Genomic DNA, 18,372 nt, shown 5'->3' with positions numbered 1-18,372 from the left:
TACAGACGAGACTTTTAAAAATCTAGTATATAGTGAAGGGCTTGTATTATACTTTGGCTAGTCAAGGGGCTAGATAGAATATGTCAGAATTTAGGAGGAGAAAATATATCTAAAAAGCAGTCCTGAGGAACAGCTTGGAATAAAACTGGTGTGCAAGGTGGGGGGTGGAGGGGGGAGGGCAAAAAAGAAGAAAATTTACTTAAGAGAACAGAAAAAACAAAACAAGCATAGAATCAAGCCTAGCTAATATTCTCTTGCTCTCTCTCCTTCCTTCCTTTTTTTCTTTCCTTCTCTCTCTCTGTCTCTCTTGATTGTCTCCCTCTGTCTCTCAACTGCTGAAGGCAATGTAGAGATAATAAATCAAAAATAAATTATTGATTAAATGAATGGCATGATCAAACTAATGTTTTAGAAAATTAAGTGGGTAGCATTGTAAAAAGAATTGAAGAGGGCACAAGGGAGGCTCGTGCAGAAATCTCAGTCTTGAGGAAATAAAAGTTTTTCATACAGGGATCGTTGCATCCTTAAATATAAAATAAATACGGTATTCAGCGTGAAGCCGGTCACTTTGTGGAGGCGTCGTTAAGACAGAGTGTTTCCTTTAGCCTCAGAGAACTTAGCAGGAATGTGCAGCTCATGGCTGCAATAACAGAGCAGGAGCCTGGGAAACAGGTGAGAACTAAATAGAGACGTGGTGATTGATGGACGGATTGATTCGCTTACTTGTGCAATCAACAATGTTGCAGACGCTGAGCCTGCGGCTAGGGACCCCATGTAGGGAACAGTCAGAATGGCTGCGAGCTTCAGAGGGACACGGAGGAATTTAGAGGATGTGATACTGGAGAGCAGAAATGAAGGGGAGAGTGAAGGAGAAAGGAGACGGTGGAAGGAATGATCACAGTCGTTACAGTAAGTCAGGAAACTGGATCTTCCCACCAAAGCCAGAATTTGAGGAAGGAGGTATTTAGGCTGTGCCAAATGCTACAGTGTAGCAAGAAGGGTACACTACAGTAGAGAATTCCAGAGGCTGGTCTGGATGATTGGAATGTCCTCATGGCCCTGCAGGATTGTTCTTTGAAAGGGAGGGGGAGGTGTCTGTTGTAGGGGCTAGGAGGTAAAGGCAGTGGTTCCAGAGAAATTTTGTAAGGAAATTTAGTGTCAAGCATTTGGAGAGATTAGGACAGCAGAAAGCTGATACGCTTTCTTTTCTCTTCTTAGATCAAGGAAGACCTTTGGGCTGTTAGTGGGCAGGAAGCAATGGTCCAGGAGAGATAAAGGCATGGCCCAATAGAGGACCACTGGGTTCTTCTAGTTGCTGGAGACAAAATCCTTGAGAGTCATCATTGGCCCCTCCCTTTTCCTGCAGCGCACATTGGATCCATCAGAAAATCCTTTGGGTATTACATTCCCTTCAAAAATAGATCCAGGGTCCAACGACTTCTCACCTTTATTGATATCAACCAGCCACTATAATCTTTGTCCTGAATTACTGAAATAGTCTCCTTACTGGTCTTCCTCATCCTTCCTTGACCTTGAGCCTGTCCTCAAAGGTGTTCAGAGTGATCCTAACAAAGGTTCAGTTGGATTATGCCACTGTACAGATTTTTACCAGGGTCTCCTACGCTTCTACTCACTCAGAGTAAATGGTGAATTTCTTTTAATGGCCTTCAAGGCCCTGTCAGGCCTGATCTGCCCCCCTCCTGCCCTCTTCCCCTCATTGTTCTGCCTTCATCTACTGTTCTTGCCCCGTTCACAGGCTTTAGCCACACCAGCCTTTTTGCTCTTCCTCAGACGGTCCAGAAAGCTCCTACCTTGGCCCTCTGAGGACCACTCAGCTCCCGACATCTGCTTGGCCACTTGCTTCCTTCAGGTCTTTGCTTACACACATGTCATCTTTAAGTGAGGCCTCCCAGGACATGCTTTCATAAATTACAACTCCGTAGAACTTAGCATCTTCTCACACTATATAATTTACTTCTCTGTTTTATTTATTGCCCATCTCTCTCTACCTGCTAGGCTGTAAACCCCATAAGGGCAAGGTTTTCCCTTGGTTTGGTTCATGGCTGCATTCCCAGGGCTAGAAGGGCTCTCGGAAGTGGGCTGTAAATGGAGTCTTTAATTAATGTGAGAGAAAGTGTGCTTGGTCATTGAGGGAGACAGGCCTTAGAGGGTAACAGTAATCGCTACTAGATGTTAAGCACCTGGCTCTGTGGCGGCTACTGTAATCTGGTATCGTAGTTAAGTCTTACAACTGCTTTGAACCGTGGACGTTCGTTCCTTTCCATTTTACAGCTAAGGAAGCTGAGTAATGGGAAGGTTTATAAGCTTTCACTAGCTTAGTCAACTGGTCCCTACTCTTAGATTATGGAGGCCCTCTACTATACTTGATTAAGGAAAGGGGATCAAAGCAGATGGATTAATGCTAGAAATCAGGGAGGATTTTTCTCATGCACCCATTTAAGCTGTTTCTGTATCTTGATCTACTGTAAGTACTCTTGCAGTGAACATGGGGGTGCAAAATCTTTTTAAGTTAGTGTTTTCTTTCGTTCTTTTTTTTTTTTTAAAGATTTTATTTGTTTGACAGAGTGAGCACAAGTAGGGGGAGGGGCAGAGGGAGAAGGAGAAGCAAGCTCCCCGCTGAGCAGAGATTTTCCCCATGCTGGGGCTCCATCCCAGGACCCTGGGATCATGACCTGAGTCGAACAAAGGCAGATGCTTAACCAACTGAGCCACCCAGGTGTCCCTCTTTCATTCTTTTTGGATAAATACCCAGAAATGGAATTGCTGGATCATAGGGTAGTTCTAGTTTTAATTTTTCTGAGAAACCTCCATACTGTTTTCCCTAGTGGCTGCACCTGTCTTCGTCATTCTTGACTTAATTATTGGCCCAGATAGAAGGCCATTCCACACCTGGCTTTTGCTGCTCATTGCCTTCTCCAAATCCAGTGACCTTAACCTCTGCCCCTTCTCAGTCACTGGTACCTGTGGCTGGAGTTGAGGAGTCTGTGCCTTATAAGGAAAGCAGGGAAGGGTTAACATGGCAGGGTGTGCTGAGAAGGGGTAATGGTCAGCTACTAAGAGGGGGAGGAGGATTAGAAGGGTCTAGAGCGGATTGAGCTCCAGTCAAAATGGGCAGAGATTTGAAGCAAGGTAGACCTGACTAAAACTCATTCCTGCTTAAAATAGTTTTGTATGTATTCCAAGATGACTTTGATGTTGGAAAAAAATTGTGCACTTTACATTCATGTTGCTGTTATTTCTTCCTTTTTTTTTTTGATTAATTAGAACCCATATTGTTCATATTAAACCTTTTCTTTAAATATGGGAAAAAATAGCCATAGGTTGTCTTCTGCATAGAATTTAGGATAAACACTATGTAGGTATGGGTAATAAATATATAGCATGAGTGATAAATATAATTTCTTAAAATAAGAATTGGTAGATAGTCAAATTATGCATACTTCTCATTTTAGCCAAAGAGGTGCTAAAAAGTTGGCATTTATGTTAGTGTGAATTAGTGTTACTATTTATAACATTACTATAACAAATATCTGAGAAGAATTATTAGTTTGCATACCCATGTTTTAATATTTGGTGGGTTGCTTAAATTGTGGTTTTTGAAATTAATATATGAATATTAAAAATAGGTATTGATTTCATTGCTTTTTTTCTGAAGCACACAAATTAATCATGTGTAACTTGAATGGGAGTGCTTAATATACCAATATGAATTCAGATTATTTTTTAATGTAAAGAATTTGGTTTTAAATGGTCTAGGTGAATGTAGTCATTTCCTCTATTTAGTAACTTGGGTATAGGTTTATATAACAATAAGTAACTATTCACATATTGACACAGTGCTACACATTGACTGATTTGCACATTGACTAAAATATCTTTAGCTTTAGCCCTGGAACCTTATAAAAACTGAGGGAAAGTTCAACCTTGCTTAAAATGACAACCGGAAGCACATATTTTCACTGGAGAAGGAATGTGATAGACCTTTTGTTCTGCCTTCTCATTTGTGCAGAGGACGATTTTAAGGTCCCGAAGATTTCAGCTGCTCAGTTGACCCATCTGGGAGGTATTAGAACATTAATGAGAACTCACTCTTTTTTTTATATCAATAAGGAGAATTAATTTAGTTGATTAAAAAAATTTTTTTTCAGGGGCCAGGGCTGGGGGAAAGGAGATGTTGGTTAAAGGGTATAGACTTCCACTGAGAAAATGAGTAAGTTCTGGGAACAAATGCACAGCACTGTGCTTATAGTTAGCAATAATGTATTATATACTTGAAAATTGTTAAGAGAGTAGATCTTGAATGTTCTTACCTCGAAAAAGAAATGGTAATTATTTGACTTGGATGGAGGTGTTAGCTAATGCTACAGCAGTCATCATTTACAGTATGTAAGTGTATCAAATTGACATTAAGTATGCCTTAAACTTACACAGTGTTATATGTGAATTATATTTCAATGAAGCTGAAAATAATTTTTAAAACTTAATTTTTTTTTTTTTTTTTACTATGTCCTCACTGGACACTTTAAAGTGCTAAGGCTAACTAGGGCCCCATATTATTTCTTCATCTTTGTATTTGAGTGCATAGTACAACTTCTATACATGTTAGATTTTTTTTTTTTTAGTATAGCTGACACACAATAATACATTAGTTTCAGGTGTACAACATAATGATTCCACAAGTTTATACCTTATGTTATGCTATGCTATGCTCACCACAAGTGTAACTACCATCTGTCCCCATACAATGCTATTACAATGCCATTGACTATATTCTCTTTGCTGTGCCTTTTATTCCCATGACTTGTTCATTTTGTAAGTCCCCTTCCCCCATTTTTCCCAATCCTATGTTAATGTTCGATGACTGTATAATTGCCAAAATAAGTTTATTTTCCCATTTTCTGATAGCAGTTCTTAAAAAAGTAGTAAAACAAAAGGTGTTTTGAGAAAGTAGAGTTAAAAAAACACTAAATTATTGAGTTAGAGCAAACACCACTTAGCTAGTTTTTAAAAATCATATTCATGTTTCCAGTCTGGTTTACTAATTCACAGAAGTAAACGGCCCAATTAGAAACAGTTTGTGAAGCTGAATACCTATGTATAAATGTGTGTGTGTATTGGTGGTGTACAATCATGGATACCTAAAAGGCCGATAATAGTATAACCTCAGAGGAAAAATATGCATCAAAGTTGAACCATAGCATTACTTTACATGCAGTACCATACAAAGGCCGTGGAAAGAAAAGTATATTTTCTAGAGGATAGGTTGGTAGGCTGTCTCCCTGGAGGACACTTCTCAGATGGGTGAATTTACCATAATGGGTCACTTCTGCCAGGGACCTCACTTTATGTGTCTTGGATTGTGTGTGTGTGTGGGTGCATGTGCGCGCAGGTGGGTAGGTACGGGATGGGGGGTGTGTGATCTGCATCTTGTATGGAACATTGTATCAATTTATTAATTTGTACTGAGAACTGTCTCTGTCATTCACACTCTATGTGCAAATAGAGATGGATATGTTAAATAACTTTATTGCCATTTCTCAATTTTACATATAATCAAATTGTTATGTTGTCCACCTTAAACTTACACAATGTTCTATGTCACTTGTATCAGTAAAGCTGGGAAAAATTTATGTGCAACGAGTGTAAGCATTTTTCGGTCCTAAGTGATGGAGAAATTTAATTAAATGTCTAGGCTAGGCCTTGCCTATTTTAGTGATGGAAACAGAAGCACCAAGGGCTGAAGTAGTTTAGACTCACGGCTGCGCAGTGGTGGAGCTAGGACCAGAACTCTGACCTCTCAGCTCGGGGTGCCTCTAGAGTTCTGTGCTCTGGGCTCTGAGGGGAGCTGAGCCTCAGAAATGCCCAGAGACGTGAGCACCACCTTGAGTGTTGCTACTCTTCTTGACTATCTCCTTTCATGGACTGAGCAGATTTATTGTTTTTCATATAGAGAGCTGGCATTGTGGCAAAATTAAGGTGAAAGTAAATTTTAACAGGAATTTAAGACTGAATGCTAGAATACAAAAGCCCCAGAGGCAGAGGCCAGGTCTGTTCCTTCTATGCACCCCCAAAAGCCAGCATGAGACCTATCTCGCCAGCACTTACTACATCGTGGTTGAACTAGAGCTCTTCCCAAGTCAGGCATGAACAAGGTAGTCATGGAGGACCGTTCTGGGCACAAGTCATTGAAATATTTTGAGTACCTGGAAATTTGTTGTCATTCTCCTTTGGAGCTATCTATGCTAAAAGCCATTTTGATTTTACTGACCTGCTTCTTCTTGAGTCAAAACACGCTGACAGACTAGCCAGTTTATGAGTTAGTGACACTGATTTCTGTTGTCAGAGAATGAAGAAAGAAGTGTTTCCACTTGAGCACAACCTGCAGTAAACTTGCGATTAAATTCAGTGCCTGAGCTTTGAATCAATTCGTTTCAAAAAACAGATAGCTGGGTTTTCCATTGGTGATATCATAAGGACATCAACAACAGCCATCATTTATGAAATGCTTAGTAAATCTTGGACATTGTACGTTATCTCATTTAATCCTCACCAGCGGGTGGGGAGATTTCAGTGACCTTCCCACTCCACGGGTTAGGGAAACGGTTAAGAGACTGGCTCAAGATCACACAGCTCTTGAGGGGAGCATCGGGATCTGAACCCAGGGCTTCCTTTGAAAGTGTTTTCTTTATCCTTAGGCCAAAATCTGGGACATTAATTTTTTTAAAAAATATTTTATTTATTCTTTTGACGGAGAGAGAGATAGCGAGAGAGAGAGAGAGTGAGAGAGAGAGAGTGAGCACAAGCAGAGAGAGCAACAGGCAGAGTGAGAGGGAAAGGGAGAAGCAGGTTTTCCGCTGAGCAAGGAACCTGATGTGGGGCTCGATCCCAGTACCCTGGGATCATGACCTGAGCTGAAGGTAGACTCTTAAGGGACTAAGCCACCCAGGTGCCCCGGGACATAAATTAAAAAAAAAAAACGTTTTGTCGAGATGTAATTCACATACTGTACAGTTCATCCATTTGAAGTGTGTAATTCAGTGGATTTTAGTGTATTCACAGAGTCGTGCAAAGCGTTATCACAATCAAGTTTAGAATAGTTTCATCACCCCAAAAGAAACTTTTTACTTATTAGCAGTTATTTCTTATTTCCCTTCAACTCTCTCCCCCTTCTGCCTTAGGCAACCATTAATTTACTTTCTGTATTTATAGATTTGCCTATAATAGACATTTCATAGAAATCGGCTTGCATAACACGTGTGACTGGCTTCTCTTGCTCAGCCTAATAGTTGCAAGAGTCATCCATGTTGTGGCGGTTAGGAATATTCCAGTTTTTTTGAATAATGTACCATTGTATGGATGTGCCATTTTTTTTTTTAATCCATTCATTAGTTGATGGACACTTTTGTTATTTTCATTTTTTGGTTAATATGAATAATGCTGCTGTGAACATTTGTGTGCAAGTCTTCTGTGGACACATGTTTTTATTTCTCTTGGGTAGAGATCGAAGAAGGCAACTGCTGTTGCTTTGGTTTGGGCCATGTTGTAATCTCTGAGATTTTATAGATCCTTGTGGAAGCTGTCCAAGTGCCCACCATACTTTGAGGTAGCAAAATACAGAAGAGCTACCCAAAAGTTTATGCCTTTTTTTTTTTTTTTTCAATTTGATAATCCTGTTTGTCTTCTGTCCCACATAGGAACACTCAGTGGAATTACAGAATCTTAGAAGTGGAAGGCAAGTGAGTGTTGACCTAGTATAACTGCTTTATTTTAAAGACAGGGAAACTAAAGCTCAGAGACAGACACACGTCTTGGATGGTGCAGCCAGGTAGTGGGATGGGGACCAAACACATGGTCTCTTTTTCTCCAAGGGGTTGACTTCCTCTGGTTAACCTCCCAAAGAGGGAGTGGTTCTTAGAAATGGGGCTCAGTTGCTAAAGTAAAGATGCTTCGTTTTTTGTTTTTTTTTTAAAGATTTATTTATTTATTTATTTGACAGAGAGAGAGATCACAAGTAGACAGAGAGGCAGGCAGAGAGAGAGAGAGAGAGGGAAGCAGGCTCCCTGCTGAGCAGAGAGCCTGATGCGGGACTCGATCCCAGGACCCTGAGATCATGACCTGAGCCGAAGGCAGCGGCTTAACCCACTGAGCCACCCAGGCGCCCAGTAAAGATGCTTCGTATATTGTTTGCCGCTGGCTGAAATCTATGTAGAGTGACATTCTAGAACTAGGTCATGGTAATTCTTCGGGATATGCTCCGTGGCCTTAGAGAGAGCTTGTTTTGCAAGACAACCTGAGGCTCCCATGGAGGTATTGGTCTCAGAGATTGTCATGAAAGAGTGTCAGCAAGTGTAAAAGAAATGTGATCGTTGAAGTGCACCAGGCAGTCTGATTTCCGTAAGGTAGACTGTGAATGTCTCAGAGCCCGATGATCCGGGACATTGACAAATGTCAAGATTCACAAATGGAAATGGAAATTAAAAAAGCAAGGTGTGAGCTGAAAAGCAGAAAGTTAAATGATTTTTATTATTTATTTATTTTTTTATTTTTAAAGATTTTTATTTATTTGACAGAGAGAAATCACAAGCAGGCAGAGAGGCAGGCAGAGAGAGAGGAGGAAGCAGGCTCCCCGCTGAGCAGAAAGCCCGATGCGGGGCTTGAACCCAGGACCTGGGATCATGACCTGAGCCGAAAGCAGCGGCTTAACCCACTGAGCCACCCAGGCGCCCAGTTAAATGATTTTTAAATGTTAGAATACCTTCCCCATTACAGGCATCAATTCAGTAAGTACTAAAGAAATAAGCAAATGTAAAATTTCACATTGAAGAGAGTGAGTGAAGACGTGGTTGACAGAGATGCAGAAAGGTGGGGAAATCACGATGTGAGGGTTATTTGGGTGAAACATGCCTTTTTCTACTGGATAGAGATAAGGGTATTCAGAAGATCTTACTAAATGCTCTTCATGCCATCTCATTTTGAAAGAAGGTGTGATACTGACTTACTGAATCACTTACTGAATTTTTCTTTATACCTGGAAAGAATGTCTTGATTTTCCAATTTCTTCAAAATATTTCTTGAGATGTGAAGAATAGCTTTATTGTTAAACATTTCATGAGATGTTTAAGAGCCTTGGTAATTGAATAAAAGTTGCAAAACCTGGGAAATGTATTAGTTTCTTGGTCCATTTTGTTGTACAGAGTCAGGGTCATTTAAAAATTCAAGCCAATAAAGAGTCATTACGTGTTCTAAATTAAAGTATAATGACTTTTAGAATTCAGCAACAACTTATGAGCTGTGTACTCTATGTGAGACCTTGTGTTTGCCACCAGGAATGCAAAGAATAAAGAGGTATCATTTCTACTCTCAAGGAATTTACAATTTAGTGGCTGAAGTAGGATTTTATAAGAACTTTAATAAACGTTACTAAGCACCCTCCCCCTGCTGCAAAGGGAGAGAGAAGGGGTAGCCAGCTATATAGAAAGAATAGTAGAAATGCAAAAGGCAGGCTTAGGAAATAGAGTTTTCATAATCATCTTGTAAATAAGGATTTACAAAATCTGTCTCCTCCAGTTAGCATTAAAGATGCTCCGTGGAGGCTAAGCCCTGTTGAACTCGGGATATAGATTTTATTGTGACCAGACGTATGCAACTGGAGGATATGATGTCGGCGGAAAATGCAGAATGATTCCCTGTAGGGGTGACTAATGACAAATTGGGTCTTGGCTTTCAATAATATGGAGTAAATGGGTATAGCTGATGGGGCTTTTGTAAGCTATGCAGTCTGTATTCAGTTTTTCTGGTTTCTTAATTTTATAGCTGTTTTCCCATCCCTGGGATCCAACCTAGTTATTGATTTATATTGATTTATTTTTATTTGTTTGTTTGTTTAATCTAGTCCTGTCTTTTTTTTTTTTTTTTTTTTTTAGCTCCCCTTCCTGACATTAACTTTTTTGGATTCCTGGCCGGTTGCCCTGTAGGATATCCCACATTCTGGGCATGTGATGATTCTCTCGTTATTACCTTCAGGTTAAATATTTTCAGCAAGAATACTTCATGATGACGTTGCGTGGTTATCACCTCAGACAGAAGGGTGTGATGGTGACATCACATGTGGGCTCCTCCCACATGCTGAGTGCAAGTTACTGCCATACATGCACAATCCATAAAACAACTTGGACATCTTTGCAGAAGGAACAGCCTGAGGCATTTGATGGACTTACCTGAGGTCATGAGACACCAGTTGGTTGGGATGGGAGAGGAGTTTTGGTCATCAGTCTGTTCTTAACCAACTGCTTTAGTGATGTCACCTAGTTACAGTCGTGGTTGCTCTGGTCCCAGGGTTTCTGCCCATATGTTCCGAGTTCCTTCCATGGGACTAATTTTCTTTGCTTTTGTCCTAGTTGCAAGATTTGTTTTTGTTCTTTCAGTTTCATCTGTAAGGATCTTTTCACACTGGAAGAAGTAGAGATTCTAAACTGGGAAATGTGTGGGCTGTATTCCCTTATTCAACAAGTATTTATTGGGAGTTTCCTGTGGTCAGGCCTGATTTTAAGTACTGGTGTTGTAGCCGTGAGCTCTTTAAAGCCCTGCCCTCGCCGGGCTTACATTCTAGTGGGGAGACTGGTCATAAACAGAGAGATGAAAAGGTTGTAAAACGTCAGGTAGTGAGAAGTACCGTGATGGAGCGGCAGGGAAGTGGTGACTGGGGGTGTATATGGGGGGAACAGGAATGAGATGAGGTGGGCAGAAAGCCTCTCTGAGGTGACTGGGCAAAGTTGTGAATGAGTTCAGGGAGCACGCTGCAGGTGGGACTAGCCCCTGAATGGCCCAGGTGTTCAGATAGAACAGACTATGTCTGAGGGTGAGCCAGGTTGCTGGTTGGGCTGCTGGAGGGCAGTGAGTGAGGGGGGCCTGGTAGAGCACCAGATATGGAAAGAGTAGCCCGTTGTGGTCCACCCTGAATATCGTAACAGGAAATCCCTGGAGGCTGGACTCTATACTCCTGTGTTACTGCTAGGAAAACAAGTATGAAAGGCCCTGACAATGGCTAGGAAAATAGACTTTCCACTGAGGTCTTCCACTTAGCCTCATGTTGTATCGAACTGCATTAAATACCATTTGACATTCTTGCTTTGCATTCATAATCTCCAAGGTGGTAACACAAGTACTTGAACCGAAGGATAAGTTAGCCATGGTTTCCATTCTTTCCAAGTGGGTATCTCTTTGTAAAGATGTGCAGATAGTTTTGAGTCCCGTAGTGCTGTGAAGGGAGGACTGAATCAGGAGTTGGAAGACTTGAGCCAGCAAACTAGCATGTGGGAAAGCTCTTGAACATTCCTGAGCATTCCTATTTATCACACTGAGAGAAGCCCTCTGGTTGTGTGATGGGGTAGCTGGAAGGATGGAATGGGATGACAGATACGAGTGTGCTTTATCAACTGTGATACACTCTGCAAGTCTAAGGGACTATTATCATTTAGACCTTTATTATAGTTTCGTTAAATAGAGGCAGTCTGTTATCTACCTCTCATTTGAAAGGAGAATGAAAAATAGTTTACTTCAAGGTAAAATGCTTCTCAAAGAGTAGAATCTGATCAATGCACTTTAAAGGAGGTAATGAATTATTCAGCTGTTCTTCAAACCAGCATATCTGAATGAAGGAAATGACCACTTTTCACTCCCATTTCAGCCTCCTGGAAATCAGCGTGCTCTATGTGAGATCCTGTCTGGAGCATCTTCTTGAGTTTCAATGCCAGATTAATAAGCTGGAAACAGCTTTGTGCTTCTGGGAGAAATGGAATTGTGAGAAGGATGGGTGCATCTAAATTAGGCAGTAGGCAAAGAGTCATTGAGTGTCTTACACAGGTAAATGGAAAGATGAAAGGAAGGGAAGGTAGGTTGATCAATAGATTAGCTAGTTGGTGCTGTGGGGGGCAGGAAAGTGTATGAAAAATGGGTGTTGGTAATAATTATAGCTGACATTATTAAGCACTTACATGTACCTGCATGAACCCTCCCTCAAATCAGAGGTGGTAAGTAATATTATTATCCTATTTTACGGGAGAGGAAAATACCATTTAGAGAGGTTCAATAGCTTGCTCAAGGTCAAATAGCTAGAAAATTGCAGAGCTGGGGTCTGACTTTGGATTTCCTGCCTACAAACCTACATTCTAAATCATATATGTTCTTTCAAGTTGCTTACGGTATCATTGGAGAGAGAAGAGTTGTCTCCGAGGGAAGTTACATACCAATACGGAACCATGCATACATGCGATGGAGAGAAGAAAGGCTAATACATGGTAGGAATTTAGAGGAAGAAGGGAATGATTTACTGGGGGCTGGACTGCTTACGGGATGCGTGTCTGAGTCTGTTTGGGCTGCTATAACGAAGTATTATAGGCTGGGCAGCTTATAAACAACAGAAATTTATTACTCTGAAGTCAGGATGCTGACATGGTTGGGTAAGGGCCCTTTTCTGGGTCACAGACTTATAGCATCTTCACATGGTGAAAGGGGCAAGGAAGCTCTTTGGGCTCCTTTAAAAAAGAAGGGCACTAATCCCATTAATGAGGCTCACTCCCATGATGTAATCACTTCCCAAAGGCCCACTTCCTACTACTGTCACCTTGGGGGTTAGAATGTCAACATACAGGTTTTAGGGGAGGCTCAAACATTCCACCCATATCAGGAGTTTTGTTGGAAGAGGACGCCCTGTAGTGGGGCGTTCAAAGGTGGAAGGGATTTGAACAGGAAAAGAGGAGAGGAGCTGGTTGTAAGGGAAACAGGGCAAAGAGACAGAGGGGAACGAGCAAGCTATCCATGTCCAGGGACACGCGGGCTGAAGGGGCCTTGTCCTTCCTTGACGGGGAGTTCCAGATGAGGCATGAGGGGAGAAAGGGTTTGAATGGAAGCCTGACTCTCTGCTGTTGAGGTAGAGGAGGCCAGACCGCAGGGACTGGATTTTGTTCTATTAGCATTAACGTTCCCTCAATGGCTCTGAAGCCAGTGAGATTTAACCAGAGCTGTGTCTGAAGAGGACTTAATTTAGAATCAGATGTAAGGAACTGTTGGAGTTGGAAAAAGTTGGTTAGGAGTAAAAGCATCTTTTTGTATGTTGTATATTATATATTTATGTATCAATAAGTCAAAGGAAAAGGAAAATCTGTATAAATTCCTTGAGTTGTGAACACAGACTATACATGCTCTCTTAAGATCATGTCCAGTCTACGTGTGAGGAGAGGCTCAAGGCTGTAGAGAGGGAGCCCTCCCCAAGGTATAGTTTTCCTGAGGAGCTCCGCATGGGGTGTTCATGTTCTTAACGCTTCCAGGTTTCCTTCTCGTTTTTGTGGTTTATTTTTGTTAACTGGACCATTTTCCCTCTGGCCTGCTTAATAAAAATAGCTATCATTTATTGAAAACCAACTATGTTCTGGGAATTCACAGCATTTGGAAGAATGAAGTGGTATCTCCCTTTTGTTGGTGGGGAAACTGAGGATCAGAGAGGTTAACAATTAAAGTCACATAATTAGCACAGTAATGGTGGAGTTAGGATTAGAAACTAGCCTTGTCTAGTCAGATAAACCCCGTTTCTTCTTTGGTACTAGTGGTAGTTAAGAGTATGACCTTAACTGCTGGCCAGCTCTGCCCCCTGGGTTGCTAAGTGCTCCTGGGCAGGTTATTAAAGGTATAGTTTGTGCCCCATGTTCCTCAAGTGTGAAGTGGGATTAGTTGTAGTATCCACCTGGCATATTAAAAGGGCTCGATGAATAGCTCTTTCAGGATTAATTTTCTTCTTATTTTCTATGCCAAATCCTTCTGTTGGCCATACCTTTTCTAGTACTCAGAAAAAGGCTGGAGTTCTCGCATACACAGAAAGAGAACGTCTTTGAAAACTCATTCCAGTGTGTGTATTGATCGGAAATCTCTAATTATCTCCTCTTCCCCGGGATTTTCTTAACTGGGTTTCCATGTTGCTACTACCCACCCTCTCCTCCATGCCCGTCCCAGTCACCATGAGCTGGTTTTCCATGCTCTACTCTGGCCATCTGACGTGGGTGAAGCAAGAAGGACGTGATGTTGCCTCATCGTCCCCCTCGCCTGGTCCCCACCAGGGAAGAGCTGCCTTTCCCTGCACTGAAGAGTTATTGGAGTTGCTCTACCTTATTTTGACTGTGTGGGGCAAGGATGAACTCAAGTAATTGATGGTTTGAGAGTTCCGAAGAAGTCACTCAGCACATTTGAAATAGGCGGTTATAAAACCAGAGAAGCAGGGCAAGAAAGCCACCTACTTGGTTGCAGTTATCAGGAAGGGGGAAGACAAAGGATTCAAAGAACCAACTCCCACAGGACTTAATAGTCATCAAAAACTGAAAACTCCTTGCCTTGTCCTTTGTGTGTTCTTCTAGGGCCTAGAATGCCAGAGATATTCATTAATGAGTCACTGGTGGAGGTAAGCTTTGGTGTAATTACTCAGTTGGCCTTTCCAGGAGTTACTTCTCTCTTGCCTGGCTTTAATGAGCAGTTTTATATGGAGATATTGTCTCGTATTAGTAGGATTGATTTCTGGGTCTAATTTAAAATAACCTGAAGTTAGGAGGCTTATCTAAATGAATATTCACAAGAGGAACTCATGCTCAGGTTTACATTGCTAACGTCCTGAAAATCTGTTTGTCCAGTAACTGACTAGGTATCCATTCATTTGCACTTGGAGGACCAGTACGGGAAGATGAGGGTGATCTTACAATGATCAAAATTTGAAGTTCAGCCTATTGCATCTCCATGAAGTTACTAGTGGTGTTTTTTGTTGTTGTTGTTGTTGTTGTTATTTGTTTCTTACACCCAGAAGACTTTTTAAAACACATGCAGTAAATATGTAAATTTGATGATTGTTAGCGATCAAAGAAAACTCTTGTATTCTTTCTTTCGAATCACTTCTCCAACCTTGGTGACCCGCACTGCAATGGAAGCACTGTAAATAGCTAACCAGCACAGTTGACCAGTGGCTTTATCTCCCAGCACTTAGATGATGATGTCCTGTGGGAGTGAGTGTCTACATGTGTGCAAGTCTGATCCAGTGGGGCTCAGTCTGTCATCACCCTATGTTTGTGACCTAGACCAGGCAAGGCTATCTGAGCACAGGGTGTTAATGCCCGTCTTCAAACTCGGATCTTCTCTTGAGAGCTGGGGTCTGTCCCTCCTTCTCTTTGAATCTGTATGGGTCTGTTGACTGCTTGGTTGGATAAAGTGTGGCCGAAGTGACTCTGTGCCAGTTTTCTGGGCAGAGGTGTGAAGAGCCTGTAGCCTTCATTTCCTGTGTATCAGAACACCTGCCCCGGGAGAAGCCAGCTGCCGGGTAAGAAGTCTGACGACTCTGAGACCGCCATGCTGGGAGGAAGCTCAAGACACTCGGTTGGAAAGGTTGTGTGGGGCGAGGGATGCCAGCCAGTGATCTCAGCAAGGTGCCAGACATGTGAGGAAAAGCCTTCAGGTGATTCCAGCTTCAGATGGGAAGCGAGCCCTTAGAACCATGAAAAAGATGTGATTTTGAGCCATTGAGTTTTGAAGTAGTTTGTTATCCAGCATCAGAAAACCAGAGTAAGGAGATGTTTTATTCTTCACTGTCAGGGCAGAGAAGATGTTTTGACAGTCCAGAATTGTGTATTTCTAAGGCCGGATGCTGGGAACCTCTAGATTGATGTTTTTGGGGTACTTTTAAGATTCCTGGTGGACCCAAGAGCCCTGGATAAATTGCTGCTCTCACCAGGCTTCTAATTTCTCTCTATTTTAACTTTGCCTTTCTTGTTTGTTACAAAATTGTGAATATAAGTTTTCATTCTTCTGGCATCATAGCCCTGCAAAGCTAGTGTTATACTGGCCAGAAGAAACACTGGGGCAGGTGGGGAGAACCCAGAAATTAGCAGAAAGGAGAGAGGAAGAATGATTAGCCTTTAGGAAAAAAAGCATGGTAGTTGTACTAAGAATGGAGAGAGAGAGAGACAACTCCAGAACTTTTGGTCTTGATTATGATTATTTAACATTTGGCATCCTGAATGAGAAGACAGTTCAGAGTGACTGGGTGCCCTGGTGGCTCCTTTGAAAGCCACAAGGCATGTGTGGTGTGTAGGAGATGGTAGGATGAGGTTCGATCCCAGGCGTTGCCTGTCCATCAAGGTTATCTTCTCAACAAGACAGGTAATGGGGGTTAAGTTCTGTGTATTTTAAACAGTTCAGAGTTGAAGGCCATGCACATCTATAGTCTACAGATGGCCATCTTCTTTACTCAGTGGAAATACCTACCAGTAGAAGGATGTTAATGCCTGTCAGATTGAGTTTTTAACTTTTTCTTCTCATTAATGGGTGATGGTAGATTGAAGTTGTGTTGTTTCTCCAGATTGAGAAAGTACTGGGCCCTTTGCTAGGCACTGAGGGTCCGAAGGCACATTTCACCCCGGGGGAACTCATATTCCTTTTGCCCCGATGATCCTTTTTTTTTTTTTCTTAAATCCAATGTGTTTTCTAAATATCCCTTTTGGATTGTGGGTGCAAAAGGAGAAGCACAAGTCAGGTTGCTTACTGCTAATATTTGTCCAAAGCATTTCAAATTCTGGTTTTCTCAAGTTTTACCCCAGAGTACGGGCATGGAAATAAAAGCATTAATTAAATGCACAAAATGAAAATGAAAATAACGCTAAAGCACAGTTTAATCCCCCTCAGGGGATGCTAATGTAAAAGTAAATCAACATTTAGTGGTAAGCAGGTGGGGGGAGAAACTGCCTGAGAGATGCTTCTTACTCTTGTTCCATGAAATACAGCTTTGAGGGAGGAGTGCCGGTTGCTACTAATAATACTTCCTAACATTGCTACATCGATTTAATGCTTTCTCGTATATTAGCCTTCATCAGTTTGCAGCTGGGGAAAGTGAAATTTAGAGATGTTTAGCATGCTGTTCTGCTGGCATGGGGTTCAGTCAGCAAGGAGGTAAGTGGAAGAGGTCTGGTGTCTGTAGTACAAGCCAAAACCATTAACATTTCACCTCCCCATGACGACGCACTGAGGTAGGTACTGGTCTCCTTCTCATCGGACCCATCAAAGGACCTGAGGCTCAGGGAGATTAAGTCACACCACTGAGGCAGCTAATGAGTGCCAGAGCCTGGGTTTGATCCGTATCTGCCTGCTTTCTGGAGTCTTCTGGTGCAAAGAGAAGAGAATGCCTGTCTTCTGATGCCAAGTAAGGGTCCTGAGTGGCAGAATGACTTTGACGGCCCCTACCCACGCCTCCTTATTGCAGGGGCCTTCCTGGATGAGTCTTGGTCCCCGCCCTTGCCAAAGCTTCCCTAAGTAGCTCAATGGCCACTGTGGTCTTTTCCCTTCATCGAAGCTGAAGCTTTCCTTATTAAATGAAGTGAGAAAGTTAGGGCTTCCATAAATAAATGATCCACGTTTACAAGGGGAAAAGAAAATTCCTCCTGTAGTATTTTAGTTCTCTATGTAGACTTTTTCCTCCCTTCTATTTAATGAAGAAATAGAATTTCCGCCAGGTACGGAACATAAATGTAACGTGAGGGATGCTATGTTTATTTCACTCCTTTATTTAGAGGAAGCTGCCACCGAGATGATTTTTATGGAAATTATATCTTGTTATGATTCCCATCATGCTATTATGAGTTTCTCTTTTATCTTTAGCCTTTTATGGGCTTTGTGCTCTCGGAGTGTGTGCTTCAGAGAAGGTGTGTCACTCAGGGTGGGTTAGGAAAACTGACTCAGAACCATAATTACTGGAGGGACTGGAGAAGGAAGCAGCCGTGGAGCACCTGGACTCCTTTCTTTCCGGACTGTTGATGGGGATGCTCAGACGAGCCTGATGAGGTAGATGGACACAGCTCACAGCTCTTCGATTCTCGTGTGTTCCATAGTGAGACATTCCGGTGTCTCCCCGTGCACACTTGGGGAAACCTAGCCTGTAGCCAGAGCTTCCAAACACTTGTTAGATTCAAGTTAAAAACATTAAACTCTTCGATGTCTCTGTTCCCCTGGAAAATGGAGGTGTAAGTTCTGTTGTCCCACTAAAGGGCATGGAGGTACTGAGGGTAGGTGTTCTTCCTTGCCTGCCTTGCCCTCCCTGCCAGCGCAGAATAGGGAGGGGGCGTATTTGTCTCCCAGGCTATTCAAGGTGCTAGGAAGCCAGTGAAAATTGTTATTTCCATAACGGTGGTCACCTGTCCCCCAATGCCCTCCATTTAAAACGAGAGAAAGTAGACCACAGCAACAAGGCACTTTTCGCTTCCCAAGTAAAAGAGTTTCTAAATTTGGAGCAGATAATTCTGGAAAGTTAATAGAATCTTAGCACTACTGAAG

At 42.0% G+C, this 18,372-nt stretch overlaps 1 protein-coding gene across 12 annotated transcripts in view; it reads left to right on the top strand.

Annotated features, from left to right (window-relative positions):
• Window positions 1-18,372, top strand: part of TNIK (TRAF2 and NCK interacting kinase) — a 385,411-nt gene that overhangs the window by 26,269 nt on the left and 340,770 nt on the right. Inside the window, exon 1 of one of the 12 annotated variants that reach the window (XM_047730444.1) lies at window positions 739-909. The exons of 10 other annotated variants lie outside the window; for them this stretch is intronic. In XM_047730444.1, coding sequence (XP_047586400.1) covers window positions 892-909 — 18 coding nt within the window. In that variant the 5' untranslated portion in view covers window positions 739-891. Of the gene's footprint in view, window positions 1-738; window positions 910-12,299; window positions 12,318-18,372 lie in introns of those variants that run through there. One more of the 12 variants, XM_047730453.1, reaches the window with a different exon arrangement.

The sequence above is a fragment of the Lutra lutra genome, chromosome 1, assembly GCF_902655055.1.
Source record: "Lutra lutra chromosome 1, mLutLut1.2, whole genome shotgun sequence".
Classification (NCBI taxonomy): Eukaryota; Metazoa; Chordata; class Mammalia; order Carnivora; family Mustelidae; genus Lutra; species Lutra lutra.
This window is presented reverse-complemented; position numbering and strand designations above follow the sequence as displayed.